The sequence below is a fragment of the Stegodyphus dumicola genome, chromosome 2, assembly GCF_044657685.1.
Source record: "Stegodyphus dumicola isolate Sdum_Otavi_A_Nest chromosome 2, ASM4465768v1".
NCBI lineage: Eukaryota > Metazoa > Arthropoda > Arachnida > Araneae > Eresidae > Stegodyphus > Stegodyphus dumicola.
Genome location: NC_140769.1, coordinates 11,188,206 through 11,213,122, shown reverse-complemented (window position 1 = coordinate 11,213,122; position 24,917 = coordinate 11,188,206). Strand labels below are relative to the sequence as shown.

The 24,917-nt window shown below is 31.0% G+C and overlaps 1 protein-coding gene across 2 annotated transcripts in view; it reads left to right on the top strand.

The window, feature by feature from the left end:
• Positions 1–5,417: 5,417 nt before the first annotated feature.
• LOC118204763 (mitochondrial amidoxime-reducing component 1-like) overlaps positions 5,418–24,917 on the top strand; it is a 49,033-nt gene continuing 29,533 nt past the window's right edge. Inside the window, exons 1-3 of one of the 2 annotated variants that reach the window (XM_085810433.1) lie at positions 5,419–5,659; positions 11,800–12,020; positions 16,662–16,844. In XM_085810433.1, the coding sequence (XP_085666559.1) occupies positions 11,809–12,020; positions 16,662–16,844 (395 nt within the window). In that variant the 5' untranslated portion in view covers positions 5,419–5,659; positions 11,800–11,808. Of the gene's footprint in view, positions 5,660–11,799; positions 12,021–16,661; positions 16,845–24,917 lie in introns of both variants that reach the window. The other variant, XM_085810434.1, reaches the window with a different exon arrangement.

The window sequence follows — 24,917 nt, the reverse complement described above, 5'->3', positions numbered from 1 at the left end:
ACCACGAATGCAAAGAGTAAATAATAGTCTAGTTTAAACATGCTTAACACATGGCGTAGGAAGGAAGTGTCTATTTCATACCAGTAAGCTAGTCTGGTTATAAGACTTAATTAATTATTATATTCTTTAAAGCGACTTTCCTTCCAAATATCATTTGGATTTAAGCCCCTATCGAGTCTGAGGTATCCTAAGTTTTTATTCCTACACCACAGTGTAAGGGAAATATTTTACTATTAACAGGAATGGAAATTTCATCTTCACGACATATAAATGAGAAACGTATAAATGGCGCTTTACTTTATGTAAATATAACACTTTCAATGGGAATACTTATTCGGTTTTCATACTGGGAACGTCCTGAATGGAGTTTTCCCGGGTACATGCTGGTTTCCCCATACTCCCCGTACTATTTTTTTTTTCTTAAATTTTCCTCATACTGGTTTTTTTTTTTTTTTTTTTTTACTTTTTTTTTTTTTTTTTCCCACCAGTTATTATAGCATTGCATTATATTTAAGAAATTAAATAATGAAGAATCTGCATGATTGTATGTATGTTTTTCGCATTGTAAAAAAACAACGGTACCTAGAGATATAAAATTTTGAATAACGTAGTCCTCCACTCGAATATGGGCATCTGGAGGCCCACATTTGGAATTTGTTATATTACCTATTTCATATTTCGGGAAACTTTATCGAATTTTTGATTAACAAACTCAAGGATTTCAAAACGAGCAATGGCAATGTTGCACAGAAAAAACATTTTTTTGTCTCCAGCGAGCGAGCCTGTGTATCGGAAATTCTAAAGATAGGCTCATTTTAAAATTATTTTCCGATATTATTGTTGAACAGAATTTTATGGTTTAAGTGAGAAGAACAGGATATTTAATAAATAAAGGTAACCCATAAAACGTTAAAAAACACCCATTTGGGCGTAATATCTGAAAGCTTTCAGACTTTTTTTTATTTAATTGTAAGGCAATAAAAAGCACGCTAATATTCGCCAGTCCCCTGGTACGTATACATACTTTAAATACTATAATTACTTACTTGCATTATAACCTTATTTACTTGTAAGGCAAGCTTAAGCAAGTTAAACAAGAGTTCATATAGAAGAGAAGAGTGGTACGAGCAGCGAGTCAGGCAACATTGGTTCATATAGAAGAGAAGAGTGGTACGAGCAGCGAGTCAGGCAACATTGCCAGGAACACAAGCAAATTAGGTAGGAAGGCTATATTCCAATTATGAACATATCCGTATTTAAAATATAACTAAATTGATAACTTGGATTTGAAAAATTCGTAATTCAAGAGCAAGAACTGAAACCGAGAAATAAAGAAGCAGTAAAGGAGGTTTCAGCAAAGAACCTGAATAGGAGACTGCGTTCAAAGGCCTTGTAGAAAATCAGGAAACCTAGCGAGGTCTATTACAGTAAGAGCAAATCGGAAAAAAAGGCTTAGGTAGCTAAGAAGTAATCGGCAAGCCTAGCAAGGTCATGATAATTGCTCACTAATATACATTCTTTTCTCGAACTGTGGTGGGCGAAACTTTCCTTTGTGGTGGTCTGGTTCTCCTATATTTCCAAAAAGGACAAAATAAATAAATAAATAAATAAAATAAAATAACAATTGCGCATATAACACTGCAGCTGAAAATCTCAGAATTTGGAAATTACACATGCAATCGTTTATCACTTTTTGGTTCAAGGCTGACATTTTATGAAATTTGCAACCAGTTATCCTATCCCTATGAAGTTTCCACTTCAGTCTTATTGACAAAAGAGTGTTTTGATAAAAGAGACAAATTTGGACTTGGAATTAATTAGACAAAAGAGGGGCTCTATGACTGTGGTACTTTTTCCCAACGTACATTCCAAACACAGAATAGTACCCATGAATTGGTAGACTCATTTACATCATGAATGTGAGTAACAATATTTATTTAATTTTTTATTTAATAAGATAAAGAATATATAAACTCTAAAAGCTTTGAATTATTAAAAATGAATATGCATTTTGTTCTGTCAACATAGATACTTAACATTAATACAAATTTAAGTGACTTTTCGTTAATTTTATTTCAGAAGTATATTGGTATTAACACATGCTAAAAAAGGTTATTCATAGAACCTTCGAAGTTATAAAAATTGTCCCCAAAGCTTAATTTCTAAAATTAGAAGTGTCCGAGCCTTATGGAAGGCCGTCAGGAAGGAGGGTAAAGTAACTAAAAAAATACTGAAACAACTAATAATTAAAGTAGTTAAATTACAATTAAAATTCATTGAAATTAAAAGAGATAACTAAAAATTTAATAAACTTTTAAATGAATGACAAATAGTTAAATAAAATATCGGACCTCGTCTTGCTCTCTACGTGTTAACAGTTTCCGGCCTTTTATTTGGTTCGAACGTTCAAAACGTCTTCGTTCAAAACGTCTGCAGGAGCCTTTGCAGTGGTGCAGTGGGAATGGCTGATGATAAAGGAAGCGTTGCGTTTCTTCAGAAAGATGGCACTTTGCCTAAAATTACAGAAAGCAAAAATTCTCATTCCATGATATTGTACTTAGTAAACTATCAAATTTTCTTGATCGAAATTATTGCACTGACGCCAAATGTGTGCAATTCCCTGATATTTGTTTGAGTGAAAAACAGATCGTTGTGCACATGGGAAGATGGGTAGTTTGCAGTGTCAAGTTGTGCGCGATGTCGAGTTTCTGCAATTCGTTGACGCTTTTTGAAGTTAAAATTGATCACTCTGAACATTGTGAAAATAGTGTAAAAAAAGGGGTTTTATTATGGACATTTTTTGCGTTTTAAATTTCATAAATTGGTTACTGCTTTGTGTAAGTGAGTGCTTAGAGTGCTACCATTTCTGAAAATGGCTGTTGTCTTCCCCGACCTAGATTGGCAAAAAATTAGTCGCCATTGGTTAGCGACTTTTCAGGAGGATGTGTGGATAAACAGAATATACCCAAAGTTGGCTAAAAGGCCCATCAAGAGGGTTTCTTCTGATATCTCGACTTGAGATTGATTCTACTTGAGCTGCCATTACAGTCATCAATAAATTCAGAGTTAGAAGATTTACAGCGTAACACGTGAAGTATATACGTACAAACGTAAGAAGTAGCCAATAAATTTATTATGTATTTTATTACATATTACATTATTATAATAAAATACACAATAAATAAACATAAAAAATAAGTAAATAAAAACAATGACTAATATACCAACCAAAATGCACAATAAATAAGTACACGAAACAATACACAACACTATAGAAGTCAGAAAAACTAAATTATGTTCTGTGCATTAAAACAGATATTCCTGAAAATTTACGATAATTAACATATTCATTATTAATACAGCAAGATATAACATATTCAGTATTAATGTAATCCCATTTTCAGATGCTTTTTCTGAACTAGACACTATTTAATATATATATATATATGAAGTGCTAAATAGCAGGGGCTCTCAATCTTTTTTTTCCCCCTTTCGCCATTGCTTGAAGATTATTCCTCCCTTCTTTTGAACCCAGCAGCGGCCGAGTAAAGTCGCTGAACACTGGTAGCTCGGTTTGAGGTTTGAATCCCGCGAACGGGCTGGCTGCATGAGAATTTCGTGGTTTCCCCATGTGTAAGATCTATACAAGCCAGTTTTCCCTAGAATATCATCCACGAAAGCATACCTCCCCTTAAGCACATAGCCTTTGAGTGCTTTGCTGTGATCAAATAAAACATAAACCCCCTTCCTTTCTAAAACTTGACAAATGCGTATATACATTTATTTAGATTATTTTCTAATATATTTTATAAATTAAACAACAAAAAGTATAGAAAATATCGGTAAATACCAAAATTTCTTTAACGGTATTTTTTATGTTCATAAACTAAAATTAAATACTTTACAGCTAATTAAAAGCCCGACCGCGTTCTTCCCTGAAATTAAGAAATTTCCCCCAGGTTGAGAACCCCGAAACAGAGTTTTAGCAGCTTGCTAAAAAAAATATAGTGATGAAATTTTGAAAATAAGTGCGTCTGGTTTTGAAATTTGAAGGTCATGTTTGTGATTTCTGTTTTTTGTGATTATGGTATGAATTTTTTTTTCCTCCTCGTAACGAATTGCAATGCCACTGTGGAATGTAATGAAAAATAAAGTAGTGTTTCTTCTCCCCCCAGAAATATGGCGTTTTGCCTAGTGCTAGAAAATGTAGGAATGCTCATTCCATAAAGTTAATGATAATGTTTTTTAAGCAACAAGTTAAAACAGGCCGATGTGCAGATGGAGAACAGCGTTAGTTTGCTCTACAGTGTCGATATTTCTGTCATTCTCTGATGATTTTTAGGTTAAAACAGATTGTTGTGCACATGGACAGAACATTGGGGGCGGGCGGGATGTTATAATTTGAATGTTTGTTGCACTTTTAATTTAGTTCTTTTGCAGTTTTACGTAATTTTGAGTGTTTCCATATGAACGTTTGTTTTATGTAATTTTCAATTTTTCCATATGAATGTTTGTTTTATGTAATTTTCAATGTTTCGTTATGGATATTTCTTGCGATTCTAATTTTTTTAATTCGTTGCTTTTTTATGCAGTTTTCAACGCTCTCTTAAGGGGTGTTGGAAACCAAAAATCTTCACAAAAATTGTGATTAGAGATTTTTGCATTTTCAAATTTTCTACGCTTTTAACTTTCAAAAAATGCTGTGCTATCTCTATCAAAATTAGAACTGCAAAATGTCTAGTTTTAATTTATGATCGAATGCTTTAATAAGTGAGGATTTTTACATAAAAATGAGTTTATCTCCAAAATGTGATTTTTTTAATACTCCATATACCTTTTCTCAGAAGCTACTGCTCACAGGAACGTAACTTTTTTCTAGCTTATTTATTGTGTTTCCTAATATTTATTAAAATGAGCTTTTTGTGATAAACCAATGAGAGAAAAGTGAAAACTTTTACCATGCCTAATACTCTATAAATTGCTCTAAGACTTGAAGTATTACAAATCTCATTTCAATATGATCAGATAGGTATACTTTAATTACACAAAAATTTCAGATGTGTATCTACAGCAGATTTTGAGGAAAGATACATTGGAAATGGTCAATTTAACATTGTCGATATTGGGGTTTCGACTTTCCTTAAAATAGCTTCTGTTATCCACGCGCTAACGATTGGCGACTTTGTAGTTGGATTCGATGGATAATGCCAGAGAACCAAAATAAGAAATAAACAGCAAATATATAATTGCTATATGTGAAAGAAGGTTTAGAATGAAAGAAACGGCATATTAATTAGATCGAAACAGGAAACCGGTGTATTTTGTTAGGAAAAAGAATTCTTCCTGACGTCAGGGTCGATTTCATTTCAGATTGGCCGACATCTGAGTGATGCGGAGATGCACTTCGCCGCTAGTCACGTGATACTGTTGCCATGTGGGAAATTATGAAAGAGATGTCTCAGTTTATTAAAATATTCATTGAGTTATCAGAATTCAAGGTCCTTGTTGAAATGTATTTTGTGATAACAGGAAAATGTTACTTTCAGTTTATCAACCCATAGATTTTCTTGAACTAACATTCAGTCATTCAACGTTTCCTTTTATTTCCATAGTGTTAGAAGGATCACCGCTGTTCGCAGTTCGAAAATAACGTTATTAAGTAATAATTATTTTTGTCTTCATGGATTTATATCGCAAATTTTGTATTTCAGAATGATGTATCTCTTCACTCATAATATAAATTTTAGACTCATAACTTTTTAAATTAAAAAATAAAAGTGTTTTCTGTGCTGTTCAGCAATATTTTTTAGTTCAGAAATTAATTATTAAAAATAAACCACATTCAAGCTAGAAACGTATGCCAAATAATTTGTTTTAGGTGCAGTTTTTGTTGTCAGGTTTTAATTTGTCATTTATTGTTATTCAAAAACATTTGTCAACGAGCGTATTCAAACCAGAACTCTGTTTTTAGACAATTATATTCCAGTTTGTAGACTGTTACATTCACCTGTTGCAAACCGTTTCTTGTAGTTTTTGCAATAATTTTGTCACATTTCCATATTGTAATAACTGAATATTATCGTACGAGTGAATATGTATATCATGATTTAAATGCCTCATCTTTTAATCCATACTGTTACATACTATCCATACATCTATTTAATCCATACTATGACTCTTAAGAAATAACTGACTTTCACCTCTATAAAAAAGATGTTTTAACTTTTAATGGCGCTATTTAAAAAAAAGCTTTGCTCCGTAATTCAACCAGAATTAAATTGTATTAAAAAATGTTTCCTTTTTCAAATAATTCTTATATGCAATTTAAATGCTTATGAGCAAAAAGTCAATGATCAAATTTTATGGATGTATTCAAATGCATGGTTTTAAGCAATATGATTCATGGAATTAGAAATTAACAGTGCTTGCTGCTTATTGGGACTATGTTTTTTTTTTTAATATAATTCTTATATATATATATATATATATACACCATTACAGAGGGAGAAAAAGTATTTCAAATTATTGTTGCAACCAAAATATACTTGACATATTCCTGGATTTTCATGAGAAATAAAAGGTAGTTCAATACAGTTACAAAAAAATTCCTCAGAATTAGTAGGAAATTTTATCAGTTTATTATCTTCAAAAGATTTCTCATATATTGTGTTTGAGAAAGCAATTAGTGTTGCTGTTTAAATTTTTGCTGCTCTTCTGTTATCAAGCTCAGATTTAGAAATTGTATGTGTGTATATATGTGTGTGTGTATACATACATATATATGTTGAATGATCTAAAATTCACTTAGTTCGAAAACAAGTTTTTCTAATACTTGCGCAATAACTGCAAAGTAAGATAATAATAATTTATTTGCTAAAGAAATATTGATTATAGTATCTCCTATTATGAATTTATCCTATTATGATATATCTCCTATTATGAAGTATCAAAAACGTGGGAACCCATATGTAGAAAGTTTAATTCCAAAAATTGTGTTTTAATGTAACTTGGATGTAAATTATGAAAAAAACGTTTTACGGGGACTTGAATTTAAATCATGAATAACAAAATTTCAAACTTTGAAAAAGAAATTACTAATTAAAAAAGTAATTATCGCTATTGATTGGAAATTAGTTGACTTTTCAAGGGGAACAAACCAACTTTCATTCAGTGAACAATAATTAATAAATGTGAAGGTATTTCGTCTTTTACTCAAGTAAGAATGATTATGCCAAACTGGCAAATTATAGTTCCGTGAAATTGTAAATGTAATTTGGAAAATTGTACTTCCGTGAAGTGATGGGATTTATAACCAAAGTAGAGTACCCAAGAACTCATTCTGAATGAAGCATTTACGCTAATATAAGATTCTTTATTAATTTTGAGTTCGAGTGAAAAGCAATTTATGTAGTAAAATTTACAAGATACTTGAGTAAATGTTCCCCGACACCTTTGCTTTTATGTTAGTTCAAGACTATTTTTATAAAAAAAAACAGCAGTAATCTTAATTATAATTATGAAATAGAACTCAAAGTAATTGAAATAAACATGAGAAAATTAAGAAACATAACAATGCTATCTTTGCAAAAATAAATCAAATAAAAATTGAAAATTTGAAATATGTATATACATCAAGATATAGAAGGCCAGAAAATGCATTAATTAACGTTCTTTCTAGTGGGATGTTGTTAAAGTGTTCTCTTATGTGTCTCACTCAGAAGGGGTGCGTGTCCGAAATTTCGTTATCGGCAGCGGGGTTAACTTTGAATTATTACAGGACGTGGAAGGGACTAAAAATGTTTGAGGGACGTTTTTTGCGGAGTTCTTATGTGAGTGAAAACATCTGTTAAAATTTTGAATATACTAACTAGTGAATGGAAATTAATTAATTTCTGGCTAATTGTCTTGTCGGAACGAGGAGGAAAATTAGAAAAGGAAAAAAGTAATTTTCGCTGTTAACGAGCTATTTGACAGACTAAAGAGTATGAAATAGGCTCATTTTTTAGTAACAGCATAAGAAAAGTCTGAAAACAATTAGCTTTTTACATTATATATACTTTTGTGATTACACTTATATATATTGAATGAACTAAAATTCATTGAAATTGAAAATACGTTTTTCTAATGCATGCACAATAGCTACAAATTAAGATAATAATAATTTATTTACTAACAAAATATTGATTATATTATCTCCTAATATAAATTTAGTAGAATGTATCAAAAGAGGAAATCCGGTAGTAGGAAATTTAATTCTGAAAATGAATGTGAATCATAAAAAAAAAAAAACCTTTTGATATGTTCTACTAAATTTATAAATTATCTCCTAATATAAATTTAGTAGAATGTATCAAAAGAGGAAATCCGGTAGTAGGAAATTTAATTCTGAAAATGAATGTGAATCATAAAAAAAAAAAAACCTTTTGATATGTTCTACTAAATTTATATTAGGAGATAATATAATCATTATTTCTTTAGTAAATACATATATATATACACACATCCATACATACAAACATATACACCTGAAAGCATGCATTCATACGTACGTTTCTGAATCTGCTTCTGATAACAAAAGAGTACAAAATCTTGTTATAAATATCCACTCAAACATCAACTATATGCTTTCGGTAAAAGTATAGTTTAGAGTACTCCTTGGCGATTTTTCGCGGCACATGGATACCGATTTTGTGCAATGCTTTAACTGGTTGTTTTGGCTTGCGAAGTTGCCGCCGCTACACGAAGCCAAAATAACAAGACAAACAATTGCACAAACTCGGTATCCATGTACAAATTGACTTATTTTCACTTAAAAAAAAAAAAAAAAAAAAAAAAAAAAAAAAACCCGAATTGCACACAAATGGCATTGCGCACTCCTTTGACTTTATCCATGTACACGTCGACCTATTTTCACTTAAAAAAAAATCCTTTAATTGCACAAAAATGGCATTGCGCACTCTTTTAACTTTATCCATGTACACCTCGACCTATTTTCACTTGTAAAAAAATCCCAGAATTGCACAAACTGGCATTGTGCACTCTCTTTACTTTGTCCATGTACACATCGATATATTTTCACTTAAAAAGTCAAAGGAGCATCAAAGTCTACAATATAGGCAAACAAAAAATACGTAATCTCAATAAAATACATTTTAAACCAAACAATAAAATAACATAAAAAAGGAAAAACATGTTATACATTTAAGCATTACCAAAAGCAAATATTCACTTACCAGGATTTTCGAGTTCACTTCGTACACCCAGAGCCATGTAAAAATCAAAATCTAAATCATACACAAATGACTTTTTTCAAACCAGGTACTCTTTCTGATCGAACACTTCACATAGTGACCATCTGAACCTTTCTTCCTACAAACCCATTCAAATCTATCTAAACGGTTTTAACACACACCACAAAAACGCTTACAAAACATCCCATGATACAAAATTTCCCAGAATCATGCACCTGATTACGTCACAATAGGGTTTCCATAACATTCAGCTACTCAGCTACCATAAATGAAAAAACAACTTGGCAATAAATCAAACAACAACTTTGCCATAATACAAGGGGTACCTTAAAGTCTACTCTACCCTATGCTCTCTAGTTGGAGTAGTTCTCACATTTTCTTTCTTTTCTTTCATCATTTATTTAAAGGTTGCCATACTTAAAACAGTCCTTCAGTATATTTTCTGAATGAGATCCTGGTACTTGGCAGTTGCAGTATTTAATGATACATTTATAGTGCTATCCAAATTTTTCATGTTATAAAGGATTCTGCTGTTCTCATGCCACTAATATTCTGCCATAATTGTAATGGGTCCTTGATTCACAATTAAATTATGGGTAGTTAATTTCCTGAAAGAAGTACAATGTGCTTCAAGAGCTGTGCAAATGTTCCTGAAGCATGTAAATTATTAGATGGAATGGTTAGTTGAAGAAGCAGATCCTTTTTTTGACTGAATTATGTTTCAAAAATTGTAGATACCTTTCTTGTCTTTGAAGTATATTTGTTTACTGTGTACAAAGAGATATAGCTGAATGATAACATTAACAAGATCATATTAAGTGGAAAGTACTGTGTTTAATATGAAACTATATAATGAACTATGAAAATGTACAGTACAAAGTCTGTAATCCGGACCTCAAAGCTACAAACTCTATGCGCATGCGTAAACGCATAATGCATTTACGCATGCGCGTTTAATGTATAACGGACCGTATAAGCTAGTCTAAAATTATCTAAGGCATTTCAGTTAATGTTGCAGATTGTGCTGTTCCTTAATCTTCTAATTGGATCCGGCTTATTATTTTTTACAGACTGTTGGAACAATTTTATAAAAATTAAGCTTGAACTTTCGATTATGTCAAAAAGAGTTTCCAATTCTGGAGCTGCCAAAGGATCTACAAATCGAAAGCATGTTTCAATGTCCATTAAACAAAAAGTGGAATTGCTGCAAAAAGTGAATAAAGGCCTATCTGTCTCAAAATTATATGAGAAGCATTGGAAAGTCCACTATATATGGCACAAGAAAAAGGAACTTTTTGAATTTTTTGTGGAAGCATCTTAAACAACTTACGTTGCAAGAAATGTTTCATAAAGTAAACAAATAAATATTAAGCTTTTTTTTTTTTGTAAATTTTGATACCCTTTTAGATCATAATTGTTCTTTATTTCATTAAATTATGATTTCATATTTTTAATTGTATAATTTCTGCATGCCATCTTACCAGATTTAAATTGATGATCTATAATCCAGAAAAACCCCTAATCCGGAATCGCCGAAGTCCCAACGAGTCCGTATTATGGACTTTGTACTGTATAAGTATCTGAATGCATATCAAAGCAAGAGAATTTCAAATCTATATATCAAAGCAAGATGATTCCCAATCTGTGTAGACTATTTTTGAAAGAAATAACATCTTTCATAATAATGTTTATAGCTAATAAAGACCTAAAATGAATGTGAAATACTTAACTTTACAAATGATATGATTTTGTTTGTATTCAAACATTTTAATACAGTCAAAAAAAGCATATTATTTACTGCAATATAAATCTATGAAATTAATGGCTGAATCCTAGTAAAGCTCACACCTTTGGCACGAATGATTTTGGTTATGGTGCGTATCAATGTGTACATGGACAAAGGGAGTGTTTAATGCCAAGTTTGTGCAATTTTCTGATGTATTTTAAGTGAAAATAGGTCGATGTGTACATGGATACTGAGTTTGTGGAATTCTTTGACTTGTTATTCTCAAGTTGGTGTTTTTGAGAAATTCTCAAGTTGGTGTTTTTGAGAAACGCATGATGCAGTGCTTACTTCCCAGTTTGTCACCAAGGGTTTAGGCTATCCTAAGATTTTACCAAATTATTGATTATCATGATTATATAATGTTACATTCTAAATTATAATGCATTATATATACACTAAATGTTGCATAAATTAAATATTACATTAAATGTTACATTCTGAATTATAATGCATTATATATATATATATTGATTCTGTTTTTTAATGTTTTACATGTTTAATGGTTTGATTTTCATATGTATTAATTTTTTAAAACGTGTTGAACTTTTTGGAGCAACAGCTCCTGGTAACTTTTAGGCGAGCTTACTACAATTTCTATTTTACTTATTTTGCAGCATATTGCACAAGATGTTTTCTAGACCAAATTGATTCTTCAATATTGTAATTACTACTCTGCTTGATATATATATATATGCGTATGTTTCCATTGTGTATCTGCCAATGTTAAGTCAACTTTGTATTAAGTCATATTCTTCATTGCAGGTTTTCAAAATGGCACAAACTTGGAAAACCTATGCTGCAGTATCTGTTGTAGCACTGGGTGCATTAGGGGTTTTTATTTGGAGAAAGAAGAAAAGAACATATGTCAGGGTAGGGAAGATTGCCAAAATATACTTTTTCCCTATTAAGTCCATGAAAGGATATGAAGTTTCACAAGGAAAATGTACTAAAGCAGGATTAGAAGTTAATGGCCTCTTGGATCGGTAAAAGTGAAATTTATTTAATAGGAAGATTAGTTAAAGAAAATTTGGAACTACTCTCATATACACCCTCGATTGGAGACAAATTTCTCGCCAAACATTTTTGGTGAGAAACTCCATGCTGCCATATTACTACCTACATTTTTTGTCTACATTTCAAACTTTAAGCCTAAATTGTCTGCAAAAACCACATTTTGAACACACAATTTAAGCTAAAAATCCAAAACAAAAGCAAAAAATTTAGATAACAAAAACTTAAAGTGGTACTTACATATTAACGCAACCAGGCCAAAATTCGCATAAATTGCCAAATTTGGCGACCCTACTTACGGCAACCCTACATGTTATACATAGTTTTGTAAAAAGACCATGTGGAGATTCACAAAATTTTCCTGCAGATTTTTGTAATTTATGAGAAAATAGCAGTGTACATGGATAAAGTCAAGAGTGTGCGCAATGCCATTTTTGTGCAATTCTGGGATTTTTTTTAAGTAAAAATAAGTTGACGTGTACATGGTTATGGTGAATACGGTTTTCAATCAGTGCTAAAAGCAATAGCCAAACGATTTCCGCCGAAAAAATAATTCTGCAACTTATTCAAATTCGAAACCGGAAGGGTTTAATTGCTATTTTATATTTTAAAACAACAAAATAATATAAAAAACTGTATTAAAATTATCTGTAATTAATAAATGTACATTTTCTTTCTATTCATACTTTTTTACTCAAACTTACAAATAGCGCCAACCTGGTTGCGATAATACGTAAGTACCCTTAAAGTTTCTAACCTAAAATAATTCAGAGGAATCCATGTACACAGTGATATGTTTTAACTTAAAAAAATCATCACAGAACTGCACAGTCTATGCAGTGAAGGAATCTACACACGTAGCTTAAATAAAATAACATAACAACAATAAATTTCAAAGAATATCATGTTCACAGCATTGTGTTTAAACTTAAAAAAAATCTATGAATTGCACAATCTAGGTAGCAAAGGAATCTACGAACTATGCACACCTCACTTTAATAAATTAACATAACAACAATAAATTTCAAGAATACCATGTACACAGCGTTCTGTTTCAACTTTAAAAAACATCTACGAATTGCACAATCTAGGCATGGAGCACTAATTAACAAAATAAACTGAAATAAATTTCAAGCAATTCAAAAAACAACAATAACGACAGAAATTCATACTAAAAAAACAATGAACATAACATTCTACAAAATAAGAACAAGAATAAAATAAAATGCACTTACCATGAATGAATGCTTTTTCGAACAGCAGAAATACCAATTTCATGCCGCCACATAATCACTATTGTATTTATATGACAGCCAGACTCACTATCCACAAAATTGATACTATCTTTCAGAAATAAATGTTCAAAACCTTCTTTTCCTAAATCCTTGTAGGATTTCCAGCCGTCCGAAAAAATAGTTGTACCAGGCTCAATCCACTCTTTAATACTCAGCATCAGAGTTTCCTTACTTCTATCATGCACAGCCACCATAAATAATATCCCAGACCCTCTTTTTCACACATCTAAATACCCACTACCCCTCAACAGGATGGCCAGAATGATATTTCCTTTTGCCAAACTTCGACTCATCAACTTCCACCACTTTATCTTTCTCTCCTATCTTCTGAGACGCAGAGCATACAAAGTCCAGCCTACATAAATCAGTCATAATTCACTTAAATACCACATACCACACGAACCAACTAGCAGCTGAAACCAACTGAAATCCGAGTTTCCACGTAAAAATGGTTGCCATAGAAACCAACATTACCCCCAAAACCATCACAGAACAGGCAATCGTGTCAAAATCAGCGCACAACACATATCGCTGCATTTGGTTACCTGAGGGTGCATATAAGAGAAGTACCGAAAATTTTATTTAATTACAATTAACTAATTACTTAAATTTCAGCTTAATACCCTAAATTGACATCTCAAACAAAATGATATCTTTCTTAACACTATAAAATTATTGATATTTTATCTAGTTTTTAATTCAATGCATATATTATAGTTTGAAAAGTAATTATTTATGTATTTTAGAATTCACTTACTCTTCAGATCTGAAATTTGAATTCAGCCCTTTTTTTAATATTATTTATACTATTTTTCAGATTCACTTTAAAATTGTTCTTAAATCAGTTTATTTGTTTCATTTTAACCATTAATATAATAGTTTCTAATATCAGTTATTATTATTTCAATTCTGATTAATTTTGTATTGAACTGGTATTTAAAGTAATTCATTTTAGTAAAAAAGTAATATATTCTTTATTGCGAATAGGCACTTTGAAAATTGTGTTCACCTCTATTTTCTTTCCGATTTCTTGATACGGGAATGTTGAATTGAAAGCAATTAACCTAAAAATAATCACTAGATCAATTGAGCAGTATTTTGAAACCTTTTACTCTTGTAGAATTCTTGAAATAAAACCTTTAAACCCCTGCATAAAAATTAATATCTTTGTTTCTGTTTTATGAAATCATTATTAAAAACACATTATATGAAGCATATCCAGAATGCAGTAACTATTTGCTAATTATTAAAAGAATAAAAGAGACTAGGTAAATATAAATGTTTTATTTCGAAGTATATACATTGGATTATTATTCCACATAGGCACCTATCGCACAGATGCATTTATAATATTAGGAGACAAATTTTGCATACAGTTATCAATCGCTTCTAGTGACAATTCTTTGAAAAAGGGCAATAACTACTTGATGAAACTCTTCATTGTCATTAAAGTGCTTTCTAATTAAAATATTAACATCTTCCATGACAAAGCTGGAAGGAAATTTATTGGCTGTGAGTTACTAAAGTAACTGTAAGTAAACTGGGGAAATTTATTGGCTGTGAGTTACTAAAATAACTGTGTGACTTACTAAAGTAACTGTGAGTTACTTAAGTAACTCACAGCCAATAAATAAGTGCATATGTAAGTTACTTTAATAACTCACATATACACTTGTTAAGTCAATTCCTGGACTTTTGAGAAAAAATTTTTGGAAAAACAAATTTGTTGCATGAGCAGCACTATCGCAGCCTTGATACACCTACTTGATAAAATTACACTCACTTTTTAGTGAATTTTTGTTTATTTCCATTTTAGCACATGATGAAATTTTAAAATATATACAAAATTTTCAAATTCTGATTCAAAGCCAGAATCTGCAAATAAATCCAGGAATTCATTTTCAGTCATTAGTAAGTCATCATAAATTTCATCACTTGATTCATCACAGCTAGTGTCATTATGATCACTTGGATAGATTGCATCATCTTCTGTGCCATCCAAGTTATTGGAAATGCAACACTTTTTCAATGTTTATTATCATTTCAGCTGGAATCATGTTCTAAGCGTCTTTCACCCACAATGCAACTAAAGTTATATCCGACTTTCTAATATTGCCACCTTTGGATTTAGTAGGCAATTCGGCTTGTATCCATTCTGCCCATGCATATTCACCTTGAACAACTTATTTATGCTATCATTCTGTGGCTGTGAAATGGATATTGGTGCTCCTGGGATTACAGAAAGTGTTCTTTTTTAACTTTCTGTATCATTTTTTACAACTTCTGAACAATGTGGTCAAAACATATCCCAAACCAAAAGCAAAGGTTTCTTAAAAAGTTCACCTGGTTTTTTGCACCATACGTTTTGAAACCAATCAGTCGTTAGAGTGTCGTCCATCCAACCATTTTTCTGGGTGCGAACAAGAATACCTTCCAGAAATGCTGTCTTTTTTGGCAATGTTTTTCATTTGAAAATAATCATGGGAGGTAATTTATTGCTTATAAAGTGGAAAGGATAAATAAAAGTTTTGTGTTTCTTCTGTATGAATGATGTAATTAATAATCAAGATCGCTGATGTGTCATCGATCGGTGGCAGTGTATCTTTTGTTCTTAGGCTCCGTGTATAAGTCGACCAATTACTTCGAAGTTTTCTTTTTTTTTCTTAAAATTGTCGAATTCTGTGCATGTCTGTACAGTAGTTTTCGAGTAGAAAGTATTTTCCTGGCAAGGAAGAGCACCAATAAGTAGTAATTGCATTTCTCATTGGGCTGTTGGTTGCAGAATGCATCTACTGTTAATGAACTATCAATATTTTGTATGCATTCATCATATACTTCTGCTGGTGGCAGAGGTGTATGCCAGAGGTATACAAAAATTAATTTCCTAGAGTGATAAGAGGCTCGGTGCCATTTGTACTGATCAACTCATTTTTATAATACTGAAAGTGAAAGAAAGAGCTTTCCTGTTCTCAACTGGCAACAAGCTGTGCTTATTGTAGATATTATTTTGTCAAAAATGAAAATAGTAACATCTTGAATAAAGTAATGGAGAAATTCAAATGCACTTTATTTATTAAAAAAATCTTTAAATGCAATATTCATATAAATGTTAAAGAATTGCAAAATGTATTGCAATTTTTTGCATTTTATTTCACAACAGAGATTTTATTCTGATATCAGAAGATGGAATGCTTCTTTATTTTGAATGTAATATTTGTAAAAATATTCTTGAAATGTAATATTCATATAAATGTTAAATGATTGCAAAATGTATTCCAATTTTTTTTTTTTTTTTTTTTGTGTTTTATTTCACAACAGAGCTTTTATGTTGATATCAGAAGATGGAATGCTTCTTTCTCAGCGTCAGGCACCTCGTCTTGCTTTATTACCTGCCCCACAAATCAGTGGAAAATATCTATTACTTACCCAACCTTCAGGTCCATCTGTAAAAGTTGAAATCAAAGATTCTCCAGCTTCTGAAGACAAAGTACTTGAATGCCGGTAAATGATAATTACTGCTACTTAATTTGTTCTGTTAAACAATATATGTTTTAAATCTCAATTTTACTTTGTAGTTCAGGGATTTTGAAAAACATGCAACACTTAGTAATACAGTCAAGTCTTTAATCCAGACTTGTCGGGATTTCGACGATTCCGGATTATCGATTTTTACGGATTATAGATCATCAGTTTAAATCTGGTAAGATGGCATTCAGAAATTATAAAATTAAAAGTATGAAACCGTAATTTATGAAATAAAGAGCAATTATGATCTAAAGGGTATCAAAATTTACAAAAAAAAAAAAAGCTTAATATTTATTTGTTTACTTTATTAAACATTTCTTTTAACGCGCAAATGTGTAAAGCATACATTACACATTGTTGAAATTAGAAAATTGCAACCAGAAAACTATTTGATGTGTACTCATGATATTTATAATGACGAGGAATTTGATTTAAATCATATCAAAGACGGAATACATCGAGATGAAATACAACATTTAGTAAGGAATTATAAGCCGAATAAAATAAAAACATCTGCCCTGAAGATAAGGATAGCGCTGACAGATCAACTTCCAGTTCATTGCGCGCTGCGACGTTCCCCCCCCCTTCTGCAGAGCAGAGTGAAATTGATAAACAGATTTCAGAATGGTCAGAGAAACAAAGGATATGCCTTTATCTATTTTTTGCAGCAATTCCACTTTTTGTTTGATGGACATTGAAACATACTTTCGCTTTGTAGATCCTTTACATATTAGTAAATATATATCGGAAATTCTATTTGGCATAATCGAAAGTTCAAGCTTACTTTTATAAAATTGCTCTAACAGTCTGCAAAAAATAATAAGCCGGATCCAATTCGAAGATTAAGGAACAACGCAATCTGCAACATTAACTGAAATAGATAATTAGATAATTTTAGCTTAGCTTATACCATCCGTTATACATTAAACGCGTATGCATAAATGTATTATGCACATGCACACACGCATATGCGCATGTGTAAAAGTATTACGCATTATGCGTTGATGCATGCGCAGAAAGTTTGTAGCTTTGAGGTCCGGATTAACGACTTTTGACTGTATTTAGTTTATATTTAGAAACTGTATAATAGAAGTGTATAGTTACATTAGGTGTACATAAAAGTTCATGTGAGTTTGAATGGAAGAATTCTATTATGTTATATAGAACATACTTATTAGCTTTGTATCTGCAGTATATTATCCATTATTACATTTAGCATTGCCATTTACTGGCAACTTATCTATTTCTCTCCTGTAGAATTTGCCTCCTTTGCTATCAAAGAAGTTTTATTATCTAGCATGAAAATCAGAAAAAAAGTTATATTGGAGCAATATCCAGTGAGCAGGTGGACTGTATGAGTTACACTCCAAGCTCTGAAACTTGTGCTTAGTCTTAACAGATATGTGGAATATTGCATTATCCTGATAGATTACAACTTCTTTAAACTCCCAGTATTGGGCACATTTCTCTCTAAGAATTATGAAGATTGTTCATCTGTTAGCAGTTCATCTTCTTATTTAATGTTTGACTTGTTTAGCAGTTTACAATAGATCAGTTCTCTGAAATCCCATCGGTCACACAGTAATGTAAACCTTACTTTCAAGTGGATTCCGGAAAATTTCCTTGCCTGTCATTTTGCATTCTTGTCAGGAGCCCATTTCTCATCACAGTTTACTATTTGGTACAGAAGTTCTAATGCATTCTGCCAGACAGTGTATGAAACACTATGAATCATTCTTCTGTCTTTGTCTTATTCCAATAATTCTTGTTATACCCAAGTGCCCAGCATTACCTCAAATTCCAAGATAGGAATCCTCCTCATCTTGATAGTGATTTCCTCCTTATTTAAATTCAGGTTGGGTTGGGTAAAATTTTACTAACCTCGAATAAGACTGTAGAAAACTGCAGAACTAACACCAGTATCTTGCAACGGTTTTAGTAACTACTTCTCGCATAACTCAAAAACAATTAGCCAATAGCATGTTGAAATTTTGCATATAGGACTGCTGTTAACATGTAGTTGTGCATCTCTCATTTTTTATTGCAATCGGCAGTCCCAGAAATGCACTTTGGATTGGAAGATCTTATCTCACGTTGAAATGAAATAAGGGCTGATCTTTGGAATATGGTAACTGGTAGTTTGGCGACATTTTGGAGGCGATAAAGGTTACTACCTAGGACTTTGGTAATAATGTGAGAAGTACTCAGTTCCGATTACGCATTATTTTGTGTCAGGGAAATGAGAGATCATGACGTATGTCAAGTGACATTAATGGACGAATTACCGTTCTTTAATTGGAAAAGGCGGGGGGGGGGATTTGAAAAACTGTAGTACTATATTATTTTGTATTAAGCTTCATTGTGTGTTGTGTGAAATAGTGGAAGTGTGCATGCCACGTAATGAAGATTCTGAAGATTAGGTAAGTTAGTATTTTTAATCATTTGAGGATATTAATTTTATGCATTGTTCTAAATGTAAGGAGTAAATAAATTAATATGATATTACTGGAAAATTGTTATTAGCAATGATTTAGTTTAAAGTAATTAGGATTTTAATCTAATTTTTATTAATTTAATGTATGTGCTTATTTATATTTTAAGTAGTGTTTTTTAATTTAATTATATTTTAATTTAATGATCGTGATTTTGTGAGTTATATGTTTGTAGTATTTTGGAATACGTTTGAGTAGAATACGTTGAGTATTTTCATGCATTTTTGTGAAATTTTTCTAATTTATGAGAAAAAAGCAGTGTACATGGATATAGTGAAGAGTGTGCGCAATGCCATTTTTGTGCAATTCTGGGATTTTTTTAAAGTAAAAATGAGTCGACGTGTACATGGTTTAGTGATATTTTAATTAAATGATAGTTATTTTGTGAATTTTATGTTTGTAGGAATTTGGTATACGTTTCAGTTGAAGTAAACGTGTATAGAAATAATTTAAATATTTGAAACTAAGTATTTGTAACCATTTGTAATGTTTGCGGTATGAATTCGTTGGTGACGTTTATAATATAATAGATAATTCAGAGGTAAAAGTTTTTGGATATTTTATTTATTTTATATGTGGAAATATTCATCCTTGGAAAAGGTATATACTTTTTCGCGATCAGGTAATTTCATATATGTGCTTTTTACCGAGTTTAAAGATTCACAGAATTTTTTTGCATTTTCGTGCAAATTTTTGTAATTTATGAGAAAATAGCAGTGTAGATGAATAAAGTTAAGAGTGTGTGCAATGCCATTTTTGTGCAATTCTGGGATTTTTTTTAAGTAAAAATAAGTCGACGTGTAAGTGGTTTATGTGTATGTGCTATTCGGAAAAACGTGCAAGGAGTTTGCAATTGTGCACTTTTTCCCAATTTTGCAGTTAATAGTTGTCATGATTAAGCAGTTTTGTTACATAAAATTTCTAGCATAAGTGTAATTCAGCTAGTAGATTGTTGGAAAAAGTGTTCAGTAAATAAAAAGAAAAGAAACATGTCTTTACTTCGTGAAGACAAAATGGCAGCGAAAAAAAAAGAGGGTTGCTGTAGCAGAGTTGGTCACCAAAAAATCGCCAAGTTACCATAATCCAAAGATCAACCGAAATAAGTTTAAATGAAATGCAGCAAAAACATACATGATTTAAAAGCAATATAAGTAAATCATGGTGTTCTGATCAGATTGTTTTAAAAATAAAAATACATATTTGTTACTGCAACTTTGTAATCAAACTAAAATGTTATTTTTATGATTTATTTTTTAATGTATTCTTTAAGTCTTTAAGGGTTTGCTTCATATTTGTTTTATAATTTATTTTTATGTATTTTATTCTTCGAACTTAAGTGAGTCACTTGAAATTATGAAATGGGTCACTCGGTGACCTGCCGAAGCCTACACTGAAATGTAAGAATAATAATAATAAAAAAATTACTGACCTTTTTCATACATGTAATTTTTAACTGATAACCAGTATTAAAAGTTTGTATATTTTAAATTCCAATTTTTTCATAAATACAGTTTACCTTTAAATTTTTGCACTTCTAAAATAATCTATGTTGTTTTATTATCTTTGATTTTTAAATTTAATTCCCCACACACAAATAAATGGACACTCTTTTTTATATGTAGAGTTGGTTTTAATGAATCTAGCTAATGAAATTTCACAAATTCAGTTTAGTAACTAATCATAGTTGAAATGAATTTGCATTTATAGCTTCTAAATCAGTTAGTTTGATAATAACAGAATAAATTTGGGATGCAAAATTAAATACTTTACTTTTGCTGAACAACAACATGCTGTCATGTAGTAGGGGGAAATATTTTAATTTGGACAGTGACAACATTTCTTTTAAATTGCTCAGTTTGTTTATTAAATTCTAAAGTCAAATATATTGCATTTTGCTGAGTGGCAACACACTTCTTTTATACCGCCAAGTTTCTTGATTAAATTTGAAACACAAAGCTTTTTAGCAATAACAAATGTCACACTGTACGTACTCCATTTATGTTATGAAGTGCCATTATTGTAAATCATACGTGTTTTGACATACTTCTGCTGTACTGCATCTATTGTTGTATTCTCTCAAGAGGCAATGTCTGTTATGCTCTTGGCCTCCTTTCTTTCCTTTCTCCTTAATACATAGAAGTAACATGCATTGCCCATTCTGTACCTTTTACTGTGCAGAACATTGGGTAACTCATGCTGCCTTTGCTATAATCTAACATAAAAGTAAATTCAAAATGGTTTTCGCAATTGCAAAAACTTCTGCACATAGCAAATTTTTTTTAATGTACTAGAACTCAAATTGTTGGATGAAATGGGGTCACATTATCTGTATTAAGGGTCTGTATTAAGCTGCCTTTTCCTGTAAGTAACATGCATATGTATGGAAATGCAAGGAATTAAAAGGAATTAATTTTTTATTTATTGTATATCAAAACAAAGCTTATACAGCTGAAAAATGAAGTATTTTTATTTCTATAAAACAAAATTTACTGTTTGCAGTGAAATAAATTTGGTACTTAGGTATTATCCCATTGACCATGAAAGCTGGCGAAGTTACTGCCGAAGTTGCCTCAATTTTTCCTGCAGAATTATCAATAACTGATGCAGAGTCGTAGCTAGGGTTTTCAGCGCCCAGGGACAACTGAAGATTTCGCACCCTCTACTGCTTGCCAAGGATGGAAAACATTTAATTCTAAAATGTCGTAACATCAGTTTGGCGCCCCTTGGATTCTGCGCCTGGGCACAAATGTCCCCCCTTGCCCCCCTCTAGCTACGCCCCTGAACTGATGCCTCTTTATTTAATGAACAATAAGTATTAAGCCCACTTTATTCTGCATTTCCAAAGGTTTTCTTCAATTTCTATTGTTTTCTTAGAAATTTTGATTTTATCAGAAGCTGTGTTTAAGTACAAGCTTTTCACAGGTAATTCTTCCAAGCTATTGCACTTTTTTTGGCCATAAGCTATATTGTATATTGCTGTATGGCTATATTGTGTACATTAATATACACTTTTTTATGGTAGTGTAATGATCTCGAGAGTCACTCAATGCTAGCAAATTTGAAAGAGTTGAAATTCTTGAACCTAGCACACAGGAGTTCTTTTGCATTATTTGTAAAGAATTTGACCTGCATTAAACAGACCCTGGATCAAATCCCAAGGTCATTAACATCTTCAAGGGCATGTGAAACTTGTGTGCTGCTGCACTTCTCATTGGTGCTATAGATGGTGACATGAGCAAGCAACTACATATCTGAAGCCACTGAGGTATCTCACACCATGTGATCATTACTTTACGATCCCATAACTTGAAGCAGTAGAAAATAATTCACTTGTTGTTCTGTAGAAAGCAGGTTCCAAATTTAATCGTTTTCTCAAAACAAAACAAACAAAAAAAAAAAAAAAAAAAAAGTGGCAGAAATGACAGTCTTATGTCATTGTTCGTAAAAACTAAATGTAGGTTATCAAGAATCAATTGAGGTTACATCAAATGAAAGAGCAAATGTTATGAGTGTGTTGTTATGTCTCGCTTATCCATAATTGCTACTAAATAGTACTCCTTAGTGTTAAATATAAGTTTACGGTTATGTATCCTCAGAATGGCAGTAGATAGCGGTGGTGTTTGTAAACAGAAACTGTGATGTCATAATTATGTATATGTAGTAGTTCATCTTTGCTGTTCATGAATAAATGTTGTGTAGAATAACGCTTTGTTTATTACTTTAAATTCTATCTAGTCGGATTTATTGTTAGACTTATATATATATTTTTACTTGGCAACAATTTCACAGCTGATGGTATAATATGCCATAATAGTACCATAATAGTTTTATTCATAAAATTTATAAAATTGAATATAGAGTCAAATTTTTTATTTTTAACCATATTAAAATTAAACAACAAAAAAGATTTTTTTCTCCTTATGTTAAACGTCTGATCCTTAAGAGTCCTTAAATTTTTTTTAAATCGATTTTTGGTCTTTAAAAGTCCTTAATTTTGGCCAAAATCAGTAGAAGGTCCTTAATTTGAATCATCTTAAATTTCTCTGTTTTTACAACTGCCATTTTGAATGCGAATTAGCATTTTGGAGGAATATTTTTGGCAATTCACTGACATATATGGTTATCTTTTGAAAGGGTTCATGTGTTATAATTTGTTTCTGTTTCTAATATAAATGATGGGATACTCGAGTTTCTAAGCAAGAAGTGAAACATAAGCATTTTGAAATTTATTTTTTCTAATAAAGAGCTCTTAAACAACTTTTCACTTTTGGGGATGTGAATTCGTTTATTAAATGGTTCTAAATTTGGCGATTTGTCAACATTTTGACAATTTTAAAATCAGTTTCTATAGAAAATTTTTAATTCTGAAATCTGAGAATTTTTTGATGTTTTTTTAAAACATCATAGTATTGATTAATTTCATTAAAATAATGGTAATATATTGAAATTATATTTAAAAAATAACATTAAAAAATAGTTTTATTTTTCGCTGTCATATTATAAAGTTTCATTTTGGCAACATATTATAGTACAATATTTTGAATCTAAAATATAAGCAAGGTATGCTATAAAGCATAATTTATGAAACAGCTCTTAGTAAAAGCACAATTAGCTATGTAATTAATTAAAAATGTCTTTTCAATTTTTTCATAGTAAGTGTTTTTCTCCAATGAATTGTCTTAGATTATTCAAAATTCTCAGAATATGCATCAGTTTTTTTATATAAAATTAATTTTATACTTTTTCCTTCCTTTTTTTAAAATATATCTGGCTTTTTGCTGTTACATAATTGGTTAGGATAATTTTTCTCTAGTATTTTTGACGTTGCAGTATGGAAAGTTTAGAAGGATTTGAAGGCAAGATTTATAGACCCACAATTCTAGAAGATTCAAGAAATATGTGACAAAATGAGAAATGTCTCCATGGTATGAACACTTAATGGATGTATTTTACAGAAAGTTTGCGATGAATTTCGTACTTGTTGAAGAATGTCTGGAAGCACAATGGAAACATAATATTTGAATGTTTTACTTCTGATACTAGAATCTTTTTCTTAACATGTTTATCTTCATTTTATTTTCTCTACTTTTCACTGGACTCAAGCATGGAAAATATCAAAAATGCTTCTGATCTTATCACTTGGGCAGGCATTATAGAAAGAGATCTTTTTATTAATAAAGAAATTGAAAACTTACAATTTAAAAGATTCGTCTAATATGTCTAAAAGCATCGTACACAGAGCTGATGCTAGGCATTTTCCCAGCTGATGCAATCTCTGTGGATTCTAAATTCTGTTTCTAATGCCTGCTCTAAAGTCTAAAAGTTTTGCCATTTCTAGGTTTTGTTGTTCTGTGTGTTACTAAATTCTAAAAATTCTGCCACACCAGCTCTGTAACTGGCTTTTACCATACATATTTCATATTTCTTCTGAATGTTCATATTACTAAAGAAATAAAATTAGCCACTTTTTTTATACATTCTAAATGCATTTAGTGTTTTTTTAGAATAACAGAAATCCTTGATTAAATCCAAAAATTCTAAAATTAAAAGGAGGCAC